Source organism: Aptenodytes patagonicus, chromosome 5, assembly GCF_965638725.1.
Source record: "Aptenodytes patagonicus chromosome 5, bAptPat1.pri.cur, whole genome shotgun sequence".
In the NCBI taxonomy this organism is placed as follows: Eukaryota; Metazoa; Chordata; class Aves; order Sphenisciformes; family Spheniscidae; genus Aptenodytes; species Aptenodytes patagonicus.
In genome coordinates, this window is record NC_134953.1 from 16,920,313 (window position 1) to 16,935,975 (window position 15,663).

The 15,663-nt window shown below is 66.6% G+C and overlaps 2 protein-coding genes across 2 annotated transcripts; one reads left to right on the top strand and one right to left on the bottom strand.

The window, feature by feature from the left end:
- Positions 1-960: 960 nt before the first annotated feature.
- On the bottom strand, positions 961-3,401 carry GOLGA7B (golgin A7 family member B). The gene is made up of 5 exons (XM_076338858.1): positions 3,350-3,401; positions 2,047-2,172; positions 1,501-1,653; positions 1,262-1,363; positions 961-1,133 (listed from the first exon to the last, which is right to left on the bottom strand). The coding sequence occupies exons 1-5, from the start codon at positions 3,359-3,361 to the stop codon at positions 1,035-1,037; spliced, it is 492 nt and encodes a 163-aa protein (XP_076194973.1). The 5' UTR covers positions 3,362-3,401; the 3' UTR covers positions 961-1,034.
- Positions 3,402-10,317: 6,916 nt separating this feature from the next.
- SFRP5 (secreted frizzled related protein 5) lies at positions 10,318-12,504 on the top strand. Its single transcript, XM_076338101.1, has 3 exons — positions 10,318-10,846; positions 11,672-11,749; positions 12,164-12,504. The coding sequence occupies exons 1-3, from the start codon at positions 10,318-10,320 to the stop codon at positions 12,502-12,504; spliced, it is 948 nt and encodes a 315-aa protein (XP_076194216.1).
- Positions 12,505-15,663: the final 3,159 nt, after the last annotated feature.

Here is a 15,663-nt window from a genome sequence, read left to right on the forward strand (position 1 = left end):
ATGCGGGCAGGGGAGGGCTCAGCAGCAAGAGGGGAAGGGTCCTGGTGGAGCTGCTCCACCAGGCACCCTTCTTGCGTTGGGGCAGGTCACAGGGCAGAGCAGGCAGGGGGCTGCCAGCAGCCCAGGTGCAGGCAGGCTCTGCCAGGACTGGGCAGGGAGCCTGGCTCGCCCATGCCACAGTTCAGCTTCTGCTACGCTGGGCTATGCACAAAGCCGGGGCATGCGGCACAAGGGAAGGAGCCTGCCCAGCACTGTATCTCCCTGCCCTGGGCACAGGGCTCAGGGCTGGGGAGCTTTCTGGATCTGGCTGGGGATGGCACCAGGTTGGGCAGGGAGCAGAAGCAAGTGCCCAGTGTTGAGGGCAGTGCTGGAGGATGCTGCTGGCAAGGATGCTGCTGCCAGGTGGGTCAGGGCATCTGGCCAGGGCTGGGGAGCAGCAACAGGCAGCGCATGGAGCAGGGCTGGGGTGAACGCATGGCACCATCATGCAGATGAAGCAGCACCAGGGCTCTGCCAGGCACCCTGGGCAGGCAGGCAGTGGCTGAGCCCACCCTGCAGCACCAAGAGCGGGACGCCCTAGGGAGGGGGTCCAGCAAGGGCTGGCAGTGCCTGTGGGCATGGGGCTAAGGCCCCCCCCTTAGTGCTGTCTGGGGCTTTGCTGGTCCCGCTTCTCCCTGATGTATAGCACGCAGGGCACTGCCAGCTGGGGCTGCCTGTGGCAGGTAAAGCTCCTTCGCTTGGGGCAGGGGCGGCAGCACAGAGCACCCGGAGGGCTGCGGGAGCCCCTTGGCACCAGTTTAGCTCAGTGGGAAGCACCTGGGATGCCCCAGCACCAGCCCCTGCCTGCAGTGGGTCTGAGCAGGAGCAGGCCCCCCCCTCTGTGGGGGGCACAGAGCAGAGGGGGGTGGGCAGCCCCCGGCCTCCCCCTCCCACCCACCCTGGGCTCAGAAGCGCGTGCTCTGGTAGTGCAGCCTGCGGAGCTCGGAGAGGCCACTGTCCCGGCAGTACGAGTCCCTGCAGGGACTCCCTGCCAGTCACCGGCCCCCCGCCCCGCCGCCACCGCTGCTGCTGCTGGAGCTGCCGCTGCTGGAGCTGCCGCTGCTGCACCGGTCCTCGTAGATGGAGATCTCGATCTGGGCCCTGCTAAGGATCACCGGTGGGATGTGCCAGCCTCAAATCCAATTGCCCAGCACCCACTCCCGGTGTCCCCCCACCCCTCACCCTTGTCCTCCCTCCCAGCACCCAGCTGCCCAGAGGATACGACCCTCATGCCACGCTCCAGGGGGTCGGTGAGCAGCAGCCCCCGTGGCGCATAGATCTTCTCGTTCTGCTCCTGGATGTACTTAGAGATCTTCTTCAGGACCTGCCGGCACACAAGGGAACACTCAGAGCCTGCCAGCCCTGATGCCTGCTCTGGCTTCCAGCCCCCTGCTCCCTGTGCCATCCCTGTGCCCCCTGCCAGCCGTGTCCGTCCCCAAGCCCTTCCCTGGAACTCAGCACCTTCTCGTAGTGTGTCTCCATACAGAGGAAGATGAAATAGGCGGTGGCACAGGCCAGGCACCCCTCCAGGTACGAGCTGCCCCCAATCTTCTCTGCCTCAGCGTAGAAGCCGTTAAGGGTTTTCACAGTTTCCTCAAAGAGCTGCCGCTCGATCTAGAGCAGAAACCCCGGTGAAGACGAGTCTGGCCAGAGGCTGACCCCCTGTGCTGCCCTGTCCCCATCCCCGGGGGAACTTGTGGAGCACTTAACCCTCTCCGCCCTGCCCAGCTGATGCCTCAGCTCCCTGGCCCCTGCCCACTGCCCGCCCATGCCAAGATCTGCTGAGCCTGGAGCCCTTCACCAGAGCCTCCTGGTCCCCAGGAGCACCCAAGCCCTTGCACACTGGGCAAGGTGGCTGTGATGGCATGCACCCAGCAGCATCAGCTGGCCCAGGGCTATACAATATCCTATGGGGTCCCCATGACTTCAGACCCCTCTGCCCACTGAGCCTCCACAGGACACCGACATAGGGCACCTCCCACCCTGTCGGCCTGCCAGGCTCCCTACCCGGCTCTCCAGCTCAGGGGGGAACTTCGTCTGGAACTGGCACGTGGTCCCGTCGCTGTAATCCCGCTGCACGAAGACCTTGGTGGCCAGGGAAGCGCTGCGCCGCAGCTCCTGCAGGCTGTGCACCTGGAGGGTGGCAGGGTGAGCCGGGGGGCCGCAGCCATTGGGTGATGGACATCCCTGCTGGGGGCTGGGGACCCTGGGAGCAATGCCATTCCCCCAGCATCAGGGGATGGGGGCTGCAGGCTCGCGCACCCTGAGGCAGGGAGCCCCTGGCATGGGCTGTGTCATGCCATGAGCACAGCTCAGCGCAGGAGGTGCGAGGCCAGGGGTGAGGATGGTGGCAAGGGGAGGATGTCATGGCAGCCCCCTACTCGGAGCATGGGCGAGTGCGTGTGCTCCCTGCCCCGCACTGGTGCTTGACTTCGCCTGCACTGGCTGCTGTGCGCTCAGCTGTGTGTCCCCAGTGAGCCACGGCCTGGGGAGGGGACAGCCTCTGTCCCCAGCAGCGCCCCAGCATGCAGCTGCCCCAGCAGCTCCCAGGCAGGAGGAGGGAAGCGAGCGGAGCAGGAGCAGCGGGCCAGGCAGTGGGTCTGCAGCGGCAGTGCAGCGGGTGGGCAGGCTGCAGCGGGGTGGCTGCACAAAAGGGGTCGGCAGCCCCAGCGGCGGCAGGGGCTCAGCACAGCCCTGCCAGCCCTGGCACCCCCCGGGGTACAAGGGCCCACGCCAGCCCTCTGGGCTCTGGGCTGCGGGGCAGCTGTGGGGGGCCGGAGAGGAGGATGGGAGAATGGAGGGGCCAGGCTGTGCCAAGGGCGGGTGTCAGAGCGCTCCCTGTGCTTGCCCTTGGGTGACATGGGGCCGCCTCCTGCTGTGTGCCCCACAGACCTTCTGCCCCTGTCCCAGGTCCCACCCACGGCACCTGGGAGAGGGACACCCAGCCTCACAGCCGCCCTTCCTCCCGGGGCACCCCACCCCAGACCCACCCTGCTCCCTCCAACAAGGGCACCCCACACCCCCCCACCCCTCCAGGCACCCTACACACACACTGGCCTTTCTGTGCACACAGACCGCACACCCCTCCCAGCCCCCAGCCCCACACTAACCCCCGCCCAGTGCACCCCACGCGGACCCCAGCCCCACGTTGCCCTCCCACACCGGCGCACCCCCCGCGGACCCCATTCCCCCGCGCCCAGCCAGCCGATGGCGGCGGGAGGGGAGGGCAGCGCGGGGGGGCTCCGCCGCAGCCCGGCGCCGGGAAGCGCCCGCTGCCGGGGTGGCCCCCGCCGTGCCGCCGCGCACCCACCTCCGTGGCCATGGCGCGGCGTGCGCCCGGGCCGGGCCGGGCCGGGCCGGGCGGGGCTGGGCTGTGCCGTGCCGCGGGGGGGCACCGGAGCTGTCACCGGGGCCGCGCCGAGCCGCCCGGGGGGACCGGCGCTGTCCGCGGTGCTGCTGTGCCGAGCGGCGGAGGCGGGCCCGGCCGCCCCGTGTGCGCAGCCGCCCGGCCCGGCCCGGCCCGCCCCGAGGCGGCGGGGATGGGCGCCCGCCGCTACCGTCACGGAGCCCCTGGAGGACGCGGCCCCGTTGCTGGGGACGGCAGTACCGGAGTCCGGCTGCCCCGGGGCTGGCCCCAGCGGGGGGCTGCGAGGGGGGGCTGTTGCCGTAGGTCCCGGGGGTCCGGCCGGCACTGCGGGTACCGGGGCCCGGCTGCTGAGGGGATGCGGCTGTAGGTCCCCGGGAGGAACTGGCTGCCGAGGGGGTGCTGCTGGAGGTAACTGGGGCGGTGGCCCGGTGGGGATCTGGGGGGCCGGCCGTGGGGCTGGCAGCCCGCCATGCCAAGGGGCCTCGTCTGAAGCTGTTTGTTTGCGAAGGATTTGCAGCTGGTGCTGCGTTCTGGAGCGGGTGCTGCAATCACAGCGCGGGCAGACATCAAAGTGGAGAGCTAACGAATTCCCTGTTATCTCTGACCATTGACAGCTCAATTAGAGCCGGAGAAATGTCAAACGAGGGGAACAGAGGCTCTTCCGAGAGGCGAGGGAGCGGGTGCTCAAAGCTGGGGCCGGGGTGAGGCAGGAGGGATGCGATGGCTGGGCACAGGGCCCTCCGCAGGCAGGAGAGCAGCCAGCCCTTCCCTCAATACCTAGGCGATGCTGAAGGCAGCGCGGGGCCCTGCCAGCCCATCTGCTCAGGCTGCGAACACACACAGCCGGCTGCCTGCGGCACAGGGGCCCTGATGAAACAGGGGCAGCTCCAGCTGACTCCCGCTCCCTGCCCTGAGCACCAGCCCAGGCTTCGGGCAGAGCAGACAGAGGCAGAGCCCTGGGGTGGCTGGTGGGCAGCCCCTGCATGCTGGAGTGTGGCGGGGTTTGTGACCAAGGGACACGTGCAGGCAGGGACCCAAGTTGGAGGGTGCATCTCCCGCCCAAACACAGAGCTACGGGTCCCATAGATTTTTGGCGGAAACCTGCTGTTCCTGGGGTCCAGAGCAGCCCTGCCAGCCCACACCCCAGAGCAGTGGGGTACACCCAGTGCCACAGAACCAAAGGCTCCCCTGGGGGAGGGGGTTGTACTGTCCCATGTACACACACACATGCATGCACACAGATGCAGGTGTTTGTGCATGCACTCAGATGCACACATCTGCCTGCACCCCCCCCGTGCACCCCCAGGCACGCACCCAGGCTCATGCTCACACACCCAAGCGTGTCCCCAGATGCCCCCAAGACCAGGCCCTGAGTCCCGGCTCCTTCCTGTGCTGCGTGTCACCTCCACGTCAGGGCTCGCCTGCCTGCCTGGCAGCGCCCTGCCAGTTGCCATGGCAATGCTGCGCCTGCCAGGAGAGGAAGTTTGCTCTCCCACGCCTCAGCGAGGGGCTGAGAGCATCCAGGGGGGCCCAGCTGTCCCCGCTACCCCAGGCTTTGTCCACCTGCCTGCACCCTGCGGTGCTGCCCCAGGGATGTCCCTTCTCTGGCTGCACCAACCCAGCCCAGGTGCTGGACCCTCGGTCCTGGGCTCCAGCTGCTTCACAAGCCACAGGCCTGCTGTCTGCAGGACCAGGGCACGTGTCAAGGAGTGTCCTTTGGAGAGACGTCTGCATTCCATCATGGGGAGCCGCCTTCCCCCAGCCATACTACCCAGGAGTAAGCCTTGCCCAGTGGCAGGCAGGACACGGACAGCCTGGACTTGCCCCACAGGGCTCCCCATCCTTGCACAGACCCTGGCCCTGCCTGTGGTGCTCCGGCATCTCCGGAGCCCATTGGGACCTGCCAACCGCCCCATGCAGGATGCACCATCATGGGCTTTATAATTTTAACCAGGGCAGGGACAGACCCTGCTGGTTCCCATGCAGAGGGGACAGGCTGCTGCCATGCCGTGCCACGCCATGCCGTGTCGTGCCATGCCATGCTGTGCCATCGCTCCCAGCAGGGTAGGGCAGAGGTGGAGGAGGGGCTGGCATAGCTGACGGGACCCCAGGCATTAGGAGCAGGGGCAGTGGGGGCTCGGGGCAGTCCCAAAGCGTTGCGTGGCCCTGCTGCCCCCCCGGTCCCCGGCACTTGGGGGGGGGGGCTGGCAGGGTGCCTGCAGCAACAGGGCTCTGGCCCTTCTGCTCCATCTGCTGAGCCCCGAGGGACTATTTTTAGGCTGCCTGGCAGCGGGGGCGGGCACCGCACACACAGCTGCTGCCAGAGCTGCCTTTACTCCCCTGCCTGGGTCCTCCCCTGTGCCTGGAGCAAGGGGGCTCTGACCTGTCCCACAGACAGACCCCGCAGACCTACCCTTGCCTCTGGCTCTGGCTGACTGCCCAGAGCACCTGCCCCTGATCCCACAGGACAGGCGTGGGGTACGCTTGGGGCCCCTACAGACAGCCCCATGCAGCCAGCGTGCCCATGCCCATCACACCATGGCAGCCATGCCCCAGCAACGCCCCTGGTCCAGCCCTTGTGCTTCCTCCCAGGCCAGGACTTGGAGGGGTGTCCTCAGCGTGTCCCCGGGTGCATGGCGTTGCACCCCGTCCCTGCACCCCGACCCTCTCTGCAGTCCTGGCACAGTGGCTGGGGGCTGTGGAGGACAGCTGGAGCCCTGCGACCAGCCCAGGACCAGCCCCTGGGGCCCCATCCTGCACCTGCTGCATGCGGAGCCCCCTCCCCAGCCTGTCAGGGCTGGCAGCGGCTCCAGCTCTGCTTCAAAGGAGCCACTGCAGGGCCAGCCCTGGCAGCTGCTTCACACGGTGCTGGAGGAGGGGGGGGCTTTCATTACTAGGATGGGGGAGAGCATGAGCTCAGCACCCCAGCGAGGACAACAGTGACATTTGGGAGGCACACAGAGACAGTGGGGCAGGGTGATTAGCTGATAACCTTTCCTGGGACACGTCAGATGTGTACACCAGTGGGGGGGGACACACATCTCCCACACCAGGAGCTGCTGGAGAACAGCTCCAAGTGCCCCAGCCTGCACCTTTGCACAGAATGGGGAGACTGCCCCAAACTGGGGCCAACCAGCCCTACAGCCTGAGCACGCTGAGGATGGGCACCCCTCTGTGGCGCCCACAGCACTGCCACGTCTGGCTGTGTCCATCCCAATGGGTGGTGCCAGGACCCCGTTGCACTGGGAGCCCCCACAGAGGGTGGGGGCAGCCCCCCAGCACACATCGCAGGACTGCACGGGTGGGGGTGGACGCAGCACCCTCCTGCAAAGGGGCAAGCAGGGAGGGGATGCAGTTTCAGAGGGAGGTGCCAAGACCCAGCTTTGGCAAAGGTGCCAGCTGGGAGCCAGGGCTGTGCGAGGATTGCCCCCGTGCCAGGGTTGGGGCTGTGCTGGGAGCAGATGTGGGTGACTTTTCCCAGCCCCCCGGTGGGCCAGGGGGCCAGCAGCACTGCAGAGAGGGTCCCTGTGTCCCCATGGACAGTGCCATGCTGCGAGGCAAAGGGGCTCTTCCCCAGAGGTGGAAGATACCCATGCAGGATGCGCCCCCTCCCTGCCCCGCAGAGGGGGGCCAGGGGCCAGGGCCGGGGGCCAGCAGCGAACAGGGGGGTCTGTGTGCAGGCTGGCGGGAGCCGGGCAGGGCCAGGAGCTGCAGAGGGGCTGGGAGGGCGCCAGGGCGGCCTCGGCCCCGCAGCTGGGCCGGGAGCGCTGCCAGCCGCATTCCTGGGGCTGCTGGGCAACCAGTAGCGTGTGTGGGCGCAGGGCAAGTGCACGGCCACCGCCACCCCTGCCCACTGCCCGCCCTGTCAGCCCTGCTCCCCTGGGCCAGCCCGGCCCCAGGGTGCCCCCAGCCATGCCCCAACCTCCCTCAGCCACCCCTAGGCAGGGCCACCCCTAGGCAGGGCCACCCCTGTGGAGCCATACTGCCAGCCCCGCATTGCCCTTGTGCTGGGGTGCTCTCTCCCGGGAGCACCCTGGGACACATGTCCCTGCACAGCCAGCCCCAGTGTGCTGTCCCCTCCTGAGGGTCCCTGCTCCCCGGTGGCTGCAGCCCATGCCTGGCACTGATGCACCCCAGAAGCCAGGAGTCCCAGGAGCCTGGGATGGGGCTGGGACAGGACAAACAGCTGGGGGGACCAGGAGGATGGGAAGGAGCCTGCCCAGGCCTGGGAGATGCATCTCTGCCCACAGCAGCACCCAAAGATGTGGTGGGAGAGGGAGCGGGGACACAACAGGAAGAGATGACCAGGACCCTGCTCAGCATCTCATTTCCCGGGAGCCTCCTGCTCCCCTGGCTCAGAGCTGCTCTGTGCTACAGCCAGGCACAGGTCCCTGGGGAGGGCCCGGAGTGGCGAGGGGGCACCCCCAGGGGATGTCCTCTTACCATGCCACCCTGGCTGGCTGTCCCCGAGGTCCCCACTGTGGAGGGGGCAGCCCCTATGGCCCCGCTTCTGGTCTCGCTGCCGTGCCAGGTGACACAGGCGGTGGCACAGCCAGCTCTCCAGAGTGACAGGCGCAAGCGTCAGTCCCCCAGCCGGCTGTGCTGGCACAGAATGGGGACACGGGCACCAGAGCAGCCTGCGCAGACAGGACACAGGGAAGGGTGACAGCTCCAGCTGCCCTGGGGCCATTTCCTTCCCCAGGGTACAGCCCAGATCTACCTCCCCTGGCTATGTCTCCCCCCCAGCCCTGCAACAGCCTGGGTGGGGAAGGGTTAAGGAAGCAATTGGAGTGCAGCAGGGACCCCTGCAGAGCAGAGGCACAGTCTCAGCTCAGGGACAAGGCTGCCAGGACACCTGGCAGGGTGGGAGCAGGGGATGGACACCCCTTTCCTGGGGCCAGCCCTGCTCCCCCCAGCATGGCCACGCTGCCAAGAGGTGACTCAGTGGCTCTAATGAAGGCGTCATGACAGATGGGGTGCCAGGCCAGCCGGGAGCGATCCCCTTGCTCTGCCGGCTGCCCTCCAGCTCCGCCAGCCCCTTCATCTTAATCTGGTGGGGTGCCAGTTGGCGCAAGGTGCTCAGCACCCCCAGCACCTTCCTGGGAGGGACTGTGGGTGCTAGGGGCTGGACGGGCCTGGGGGACAGGGAGCACTGAGAGCCAGGAACTGGTCCGTGGCCAAGAGCAGGACAGCACCAGTGCTGGCAGCGCCACGGGGACAGCCCGGGGACACCGCACACCCATGGAGCAAGGTGTGCTCAGCATCCTGCACACTGGCAGCTCCATCCCACACATGCAGGCTCCCTCTGCCTCCACCTCCCTGCTCTGGCTCCCAGACCTCACCGGCCCCAGCCCAGCTCCCATGGCAATTAGCTGATCTCCCCAGCTGCCCTGCCCCGGCCCATCCATCATGGATTAGCTATTTTCTATCAGCATTTATCTCCAGGCAATCTCACTCCTCCTGTGACAGCCCGATGCCTCCAGCACCCTCCCTCCTGCTACCGGGCAGCCCTGATAAAGGGCCACTCTATCTTATCATGCTCCCCAGCAGTTACACATTAACGGTGCCATCTCCGGGGCTTGGCCAGGGCGGGATGAACTCAGCCCACCCTCAGTCTGGCAGCAAGCATCCCTGGGTGATACAGTAACGGGCGCTGCGCCTAGCACGGAGGGCATGGGGAGGGGAGGCAGGCTGCAGGCAAGTGCAGGCCATGCAGATGAGGTTCCCAGCACAGCCCCAAAGCAGATGGATCCCACTGGGGCTGGGGGGACAGTCCCTGCCCCCAGCCCGGGGCAAAGGGCAGCTGCTATCGCCTGTCTGCACCAGGCTGTTTGTTCTGTCGCCCATTAACAGAGCCGCCTTATCCGGCAGGCAGGGGCCGGAGGCGGCCCAGAGCCCGTTGGCCAGGCAGGGGCATTGATCGTAGGAAGGGGAGGGGGTGCCCCAGATAACCCCTGCAGACAAATGGGTTTCTAATGGGGTCTTGAGCCTTGCACCCCCTGGCCCAGCCCATCTCCAAGAGGATGGGGGAATGTGGCCCTTGCAGGACTTGCAGCGCTGCCCTCTCTCACCCTGCTTGGGCTCTGGCTCTGCCTGTGCCCTGGGCACCGGCAGCACCTGCATGCAAGCCCTTTGCCAGGAGGTGTAACCCCAGCTACGCCTGTGCTGAGCAGACCGTGGGCTGCTGGGATGCATGCTGGCAGGACCATCCATGAGGAATAAGGACCCCATGCCCATGGCATCGGCTTGGCATTGATGCCATACATGGCTCCTGGCAGGTGGGCACCCCAGCTGCCCCCAGTGCTGCAGCATGAAGCCTCTGAGGTGTCCTGCTCCTCCATCCCCTGCACCCCAAGCACCCCCAAACCCATACCCCATGGGGCACAGGAGACGTAGGAGGCATAGGGTAGGAATCCCCTGCCCCATGCCAGAGCGTGCCTGTGGGGTGCCAGGCAGGACAGGGGCAGAGGGTCTGATGGACAATGGGGGGCACCTTGCACCAACAACACATCCCGATGGGGCAGGCAAGCCAGCCCTTCCAGAGGGCATCGCCCCAGGGGCACACGGAGCCAGGGTGGGCTGGGGCGACTGCATGCAGGGGGCTCCCTGGGAGGGCGAGGGGCGTGGAGCACCGTGCACCCACCCGTCTGCCCCAGGAGGGAGGGCTGGGGCAGCGGGGTGGGAGGGCAAGCGGCAGCAGGGTGGTCGGTGGGGCAGGCTGGCGGGGGGCCGGGGGGCCAGCCCCGGAGGGGGCCCGGCAGCCGGAGCAGATTGGCTGCCGGCGAGGGCCTCCCTGGGCTCCTTAGAAAGGGCAGCGAGCGTGGGAGGCGCTAAGGGAGCAGGCAGCACGCCGAGCCGCACTCCTGTCCCGCTCGGCAGGCACGGCCGGCGGCGGCAGGCGGGCAGTGCTGATGCCGCAGGTGGGTGGCCCCCCGGGGGGCCGGGGTATGGCACTACTGGCCCTGGCGCTGGCACTGGCGGGGTCCCCAGGCGGTGGGCAGCACTACGACTACTACGGCTGGCAGCCCGAGAGCCTGCCTCACGGGCGCTTCTACGGGCGGGAGCCACAGTGCCTCGACATCCCACCCGACATGCAGCTCTGCCACAACGTGGGCTACAAGCGCATGCGGCTGCCCAACCTGCTGGAGCACGAGACCATGGCCGAGGCCAAGCAGCAGGCCAGCAGCTGGGTGCCCCTGCTTGCCAAGCAGTGTCACACCGACACTCAGCTCTTCCTCTGCTCCCTCTTCGCCCCCGTCTGCCTCGACCGGCCCGTCTACCCCTGCCGGTCTCTCTGCGAGGTGGTACGTGACTCCTGCGCCCCCGTCATGGAGTCCTATGGCTTCCCCTGGCCTGAGATGCTGCACTGTGGCAAGTTCCCCTCCGACCACGAGCTCTGCATCGCCGTCCAGTTCGGGAACAGCAAGGCCACACCGCCAGGTAAGCGGGAAGGGCACTGCGATGGGATGGGGATGCATGCAGGGCACCTGCCAGCAGTGTGTCCCCATGCAGCCAGGGACCTGCATGTGGTGTCCCCCTGCGGAGCCCCCACATCCCCATCTCTGCACCCTTCGAAACAGGGCCTGGGGTGCTGGCACTGGCCAAGGACCCTCTATCTGCAGCAGGGCACAAGCAGGCACAGTAACAGTGGCATCAGCTGCTTTGGCTGGGTACCACTCTCTGTCTGGGGAGCCAGGACAGGCTGGCCCCAGGGGAGTCAGGCACCCAGCTGCCTGGCTGGGGAGAGCAGAACAGCCATGGGAGCAGTGCTGGGGATGAACATGGGATGAGGTGGGAGCTGCTGGGGGACCTGTGGCGGAGCTGTGTCCCTCTCCTCCTGCTGGGTCCCATCCCAGCAGCAAAAAGCATCCAGCATCCTGCACCTGTGGGTATCGGCCCCATGCTGCTGCCACAGGGTGGCTGTCCCATCAGGCAGGTGGAGGGGACATCACCCAAAAGCAGCCCAGGGTCAGGATCAGGGCTGTGACACCCTTCGGGCTGGGGCCACCCTGGCTGCTGCTGCCACTGCTGCAGTGCCCCAAAGCATCGGCAGCTGGACAAGAGATGTCCCTATACCCCATCCCTCCTGCGGGGGTGCTGGGACGCTGGCCAGCAAGGTAGTCTGTGCCCCCGGCATCATCCTGACACAGCTGCCCAGGGAGCAGAGGGGCTGCTGGGGCTCTCCCAGCATATCCCGGTGGAGCTGGCCCAGGTGACAGGCGTCAGCAGCAGGGAGCTGTGACAGTGGCTGGTCTCTCACCGCAGTGTCCAAGATCTGCACCCAGTGCGAGATGGAGCACAAGGCAGACGGCATGATGGAGCAGATGTGCTCCAGTGACTTTGGTGAGTGCTGGGGTCCCCTTCTCGGCCCACCCTGGACAAGGGGCTGCCCTCCCCCAGCTCTGAGAGCCCAGGAGGGGCTGGCTGGAGGGCACGGTTTTCCAGGGACAGCCCCATGGGAGACCCCCAAGCCATTCTCCTGAGCCCTGTGTGCATGGGATGGGTGCACCACGAGGGGATAGGCAGAGTGGGACATTTGGGAGGGTCACTGCGGGCCTCTGCTGTGTCCCCCCCCCAACAACCCTTTCCCCTCCCCACACAGTAACTTCCCCAGAGACCCTTCTTCTGGGTCCCACCCCAGGGACAGGCTGTACCCTGTTCTGCACAGGTGCCTAGCCCAGACCCCCCCCCAGCAGCACCCCAGTAGTGCCCCAGGGTAGTCCCCCCCCAACCGTGCCCCACGGCTGCCCCACACAGTGGTGAAGATGCGCATCAAGGAGATGACGAAGGAGAACGGGGAGCGGCGGCTGGTGGCCGCCCAGAAGAAGAAGGTGCTGAAACTGGGCCCGCTCAAGCGCAAGGACACCAAGAAGATGGTGCTGCACATGAGGAACGCGAGCACCTGCCCCTGCCCCCAGCTCGACAGCCTCAGCGGCAGCTTCCTGGTAATGGGCCGCAAGGTGGGCAGCCGCCTGCTCCTCCTCGCCATCTATCCCTGGCAGAAGCACAACAAGGAGATGAAGTTCGCCGTCAAGTTCATGTTATCCTACCCCTGCCCCCTCTACCACCCCCTGCTCTACGGGGCCGGGCAGCACTAGGGCTCTGCCCACCCTGTCCTGTCCCAGGACTCCTGCACTGGCCCGACGCTGCACCCCTGGCACCCCAGCTGCACCCCTGGCATCCCTGGTTGCACCCCAGGATGCCAGCTCTACTCCCCTCGGCCCCTTGGCTGTGCCCCAGGACCCTGCTCTGCACCCCCAGGATTCCCAGCTGCATTCATGGGAGCCTTGATCCACAGCCAGGACCCCTGCCCATGCCCAGGAGCTTGGGCTGCACCCAGGACCCTTGCTCTACATGCTTATGAGCCCTGCTCTGCACCAGAGACACCTGGCTACCCCCAAGCCCCCTGCCCGGCACCCCAGGGACCCTTGCCTGCACTTAGGATCTCTGCTTGGCCCTCTTGCGACCCCTTGGCTGCACCTGAGACCCCTACCCTGCACCCCTGTGTCCCCTGCCCAGCTCCCTGATGACATGCCCCAGACCCTCAGCCCCACAGATCAGATCATCCCATGCCACCGTCCCAAGCTTGTGCCCCAGCCCTGGATCATCCCACCTGCGCAGGGACCCATCCCAGCCAAGGCTCCTGCCCCACTGTCCCGACAGACTGTGTGTGTCCCCCCCCAAAACCAAGTGCCTGGAGCAGCACATCCCCTGCCTGGGCTCCCCCACCCTTTCCAAACCAGATGGCTTAATGCAGGGGTCCACCTCCAAGCCCCCTAGACCAGCTTTGCCGCATCGCCCACCCACACCAAGACCCAGCCCAGGCACCCCTTGCCCAAGCACACCGCAGTAAATTATTCCGCCTCAGAGAAGCCTGTGTCCAGCTCCCTGTGGTTCATGGGCAACCACCCCTTGGGGCTCCCTCAGAGACCCCAGGAAGGGTGGGAGGGAGCTCCCAGTCCTACCCACTGAGTGGGGCAGCCTGGGGGAGCTGGGGCAGCCTGGGCTCTGCATCGTGCCCAGAGCCTGAGGCGGGGCAGCCCAGCCAAGCCAAGGGACAAGGTTCCCAATGGTCGCAGGCATCGCTGGAGACTCAGGCATCCCCGTCACCTCTGCGCCACCCCAGGGAGCCTGGCAGGGTGGCGAGATGGGGAGGATGGGTGGGGACAGGGGCATCACTGCTGCTAGAAGCCCCACAGCTGGGTCTGAGGGTGTTTGCCAGAGAGGTCTCTCCCTCCATCACCCCCGGGGGAGAGATCTGCATGCAGGCTGGTAGTTGCCAGCGCATGTGGGGAGCCTGGCACTGAGCATAGTGGAGGTAGATCCTGGGCCAGGATCCCTGGGCACCTCACCTCCACACCACCTGAAAGCCCTGTCTGCAGCTCCCAGCCAGCCCTGCCTGGCCACCAGACCTCCCACCCCACAACCTCCAGCCTCCTCCAGAAGGTTCACTGGGGACACCCACCTGCACCAGCCAAGACCCCCCCAGCAGCACCGGGACCGGGGCAGCCCTCAGCCTGGCCCCTCTGATGGCAGCAGGGTGCTGCCCCTCAGCTCAGGTCCCCCAGCCTCGCAGCAAGGGCTGCCTCTGCCCCAGCAGCCCCCCGGTCCCAGGAGGCAAGGGGGGCAGCCCACCTGCCCCTGTCCCACTCCAGCCCTGTTTACCCAGCGCATTCTTGCATCTGCCCATCCCGCTGGGTGAGGGAGGCATGAAGGCGGCCGCTGGGATATTTACCCAGCGCCTGGCTGCCTGACACTGCAGCTTCTCACCGGAGCTGGCCCTGCGGCAGGGGAGCCTCCCAGGACAAGAGGGGAATTGAGGCTGCGGGATGCCTGCGCCCACCCTCCTCCCAGCTGATGAGGCCACCAGGCACCTGCCCTGTGCCAGGGTGATCCCTGCTCCCTCTGCCCCCCTTGGGCATGGCCTCGGCCCCACTAACCTCCCAGAGCCCCAAAGGGGCATCCTGCTCCAGCCAGGGGGACGTGCCCCTGCCCCGCAGCTGGCCAGGGACACAGGGCAGCCAGCCCCTACCACAGCCTCACACCAGGGGCAGGCGGTTACTGCCCCCACCCTCCACGCTGGCCAATGTTTGGAGCGAGGCTGCTGAGCACGCTGCCATAGGAATAAACATCGCCAATTATGTCATTTTACTGCAAAACTTAAAGTGCACAAATAAAACCCCATCTCCCACAGCCCAAGTTTATCTGTAGCCCTCTGTATTTTGCATCATTAGCATCTTTCCAGGGAGCGTTTAGACATACATGGCCACCGCACTCATCGCTCCAAGTGTTTTCTCTGGAAAGATAAATAACTTCTCCCTGCCTCCCACCATCGGCCATCTGAGCTCTACAGCTCAACCCCCCCAGCCCCTCGCAGACCAGTACTCGCCCCATTGCAGATATGCCCTCACCCACAAACACAACCCCACAGCTCTTGGGGTGCTACACAGCCCCCTCCCCAATGTTACAGCTGCTCCACTGCCCCCAGTAACTGCTGACCCCTCTGCATGCCAGCCCCCCCCCGCACACCCCAGCCTTGGAGCACACCCAGCACAGCTCAAACACCCCCATCATCACTGCCAAGTCCAGCTTTTCCCTTTCCCCAAACTTCCATAGGGCACAGCTTGAGGAAGGGGTTTATGAGCCCACAGCCGAGAGGAGGGCTCAGGCTGCCGCCAGAGCTGCCCCATGAGAGCTCCCACGCTGGTGGGGTGTACAATCAGCAGTGAGATCTGGGCCCTCAGTGCCTTCCCAGGCTGGTGGGCGCCATGGCCCGGTGGGCACTGGGCAATGCCAGCCCAAGAGCACCACCACCCCCCCGGGGGGGGGCCAGGGGGAGCTGCAGCTGGGCAGGCCATGGCAGTTCCCAAGCTGCACAGCAGCCAGGGTCACATTCCTGGGATAGCTGGGAGCTTTGCTGTTCACACAGGGAAAGGTCACCCTTGTGCGCCGGGACCACCGCCTAGGCAGGGCAGGGGAAGGAGCAGCCCCGGGAGGCAGAGAGGAAGCCCAGCAGCTCCCGCCAGGGCTGAGCTTCTCCCTGGCTCCAGCCCAGCAGGATCCAGCTCTGGCACAGCCAAGGATGGGCAGCTGCACACAGCCCTGAGCAGGGGGCAAACAAGGCCACAGCACGACGGAAGATGGAAACCCCAGTAAGCAAGGAGAGCTGGTGGCAGAGACAGACCATTTCTCCGTGACCACCTGCAGGACAGCAGGGCCAAGGCCACATAGGTGCCGGCGTGACCTGGGACAGCTTT

Bases quoted from the DNA above. Each gene is read 5' to 3' on its own strand.
- GOLGA7B (XM_076338858.1), bottom strand. The intron at 1,654-2,046 runs GTAGGGAGCCTG...TTTCTGCTCTAG, and splicing joins CCCCTGAGCTGGAGAGCCGG to ATCGAGCGGCAGCTCTTTGA. The intron at 1,134-1,261 runs GTATCCTCTGGG...AGCAGGGCCCAG, and splicing joins TGGAGCGTGGCATGAGGGTC to ATCGAGATCTCCATCTACGA.
- SFRP5 (XM_076338101.1), top strand. From the start codon at position 10,318: ATGCCGCAGGTGGGTGGCCCCCCGGGGGGCCGGGGTATGGCACTACTG. The intron at 10,847-11,671 runs GTAAGCGGGAAG...CTCTCACCGCAG, and splicing joins CAGCAAGGCCACACCGCCAG to TGTCCAAGATCTGCACCCAG. The intron at 11,750-12,163 runs GTGAGTGCTGGG...TGCCCCACACAG, and splicing joins GATGTGCTCCAGTGACTTTG to TGGTGAAGATGCGCATCAAG.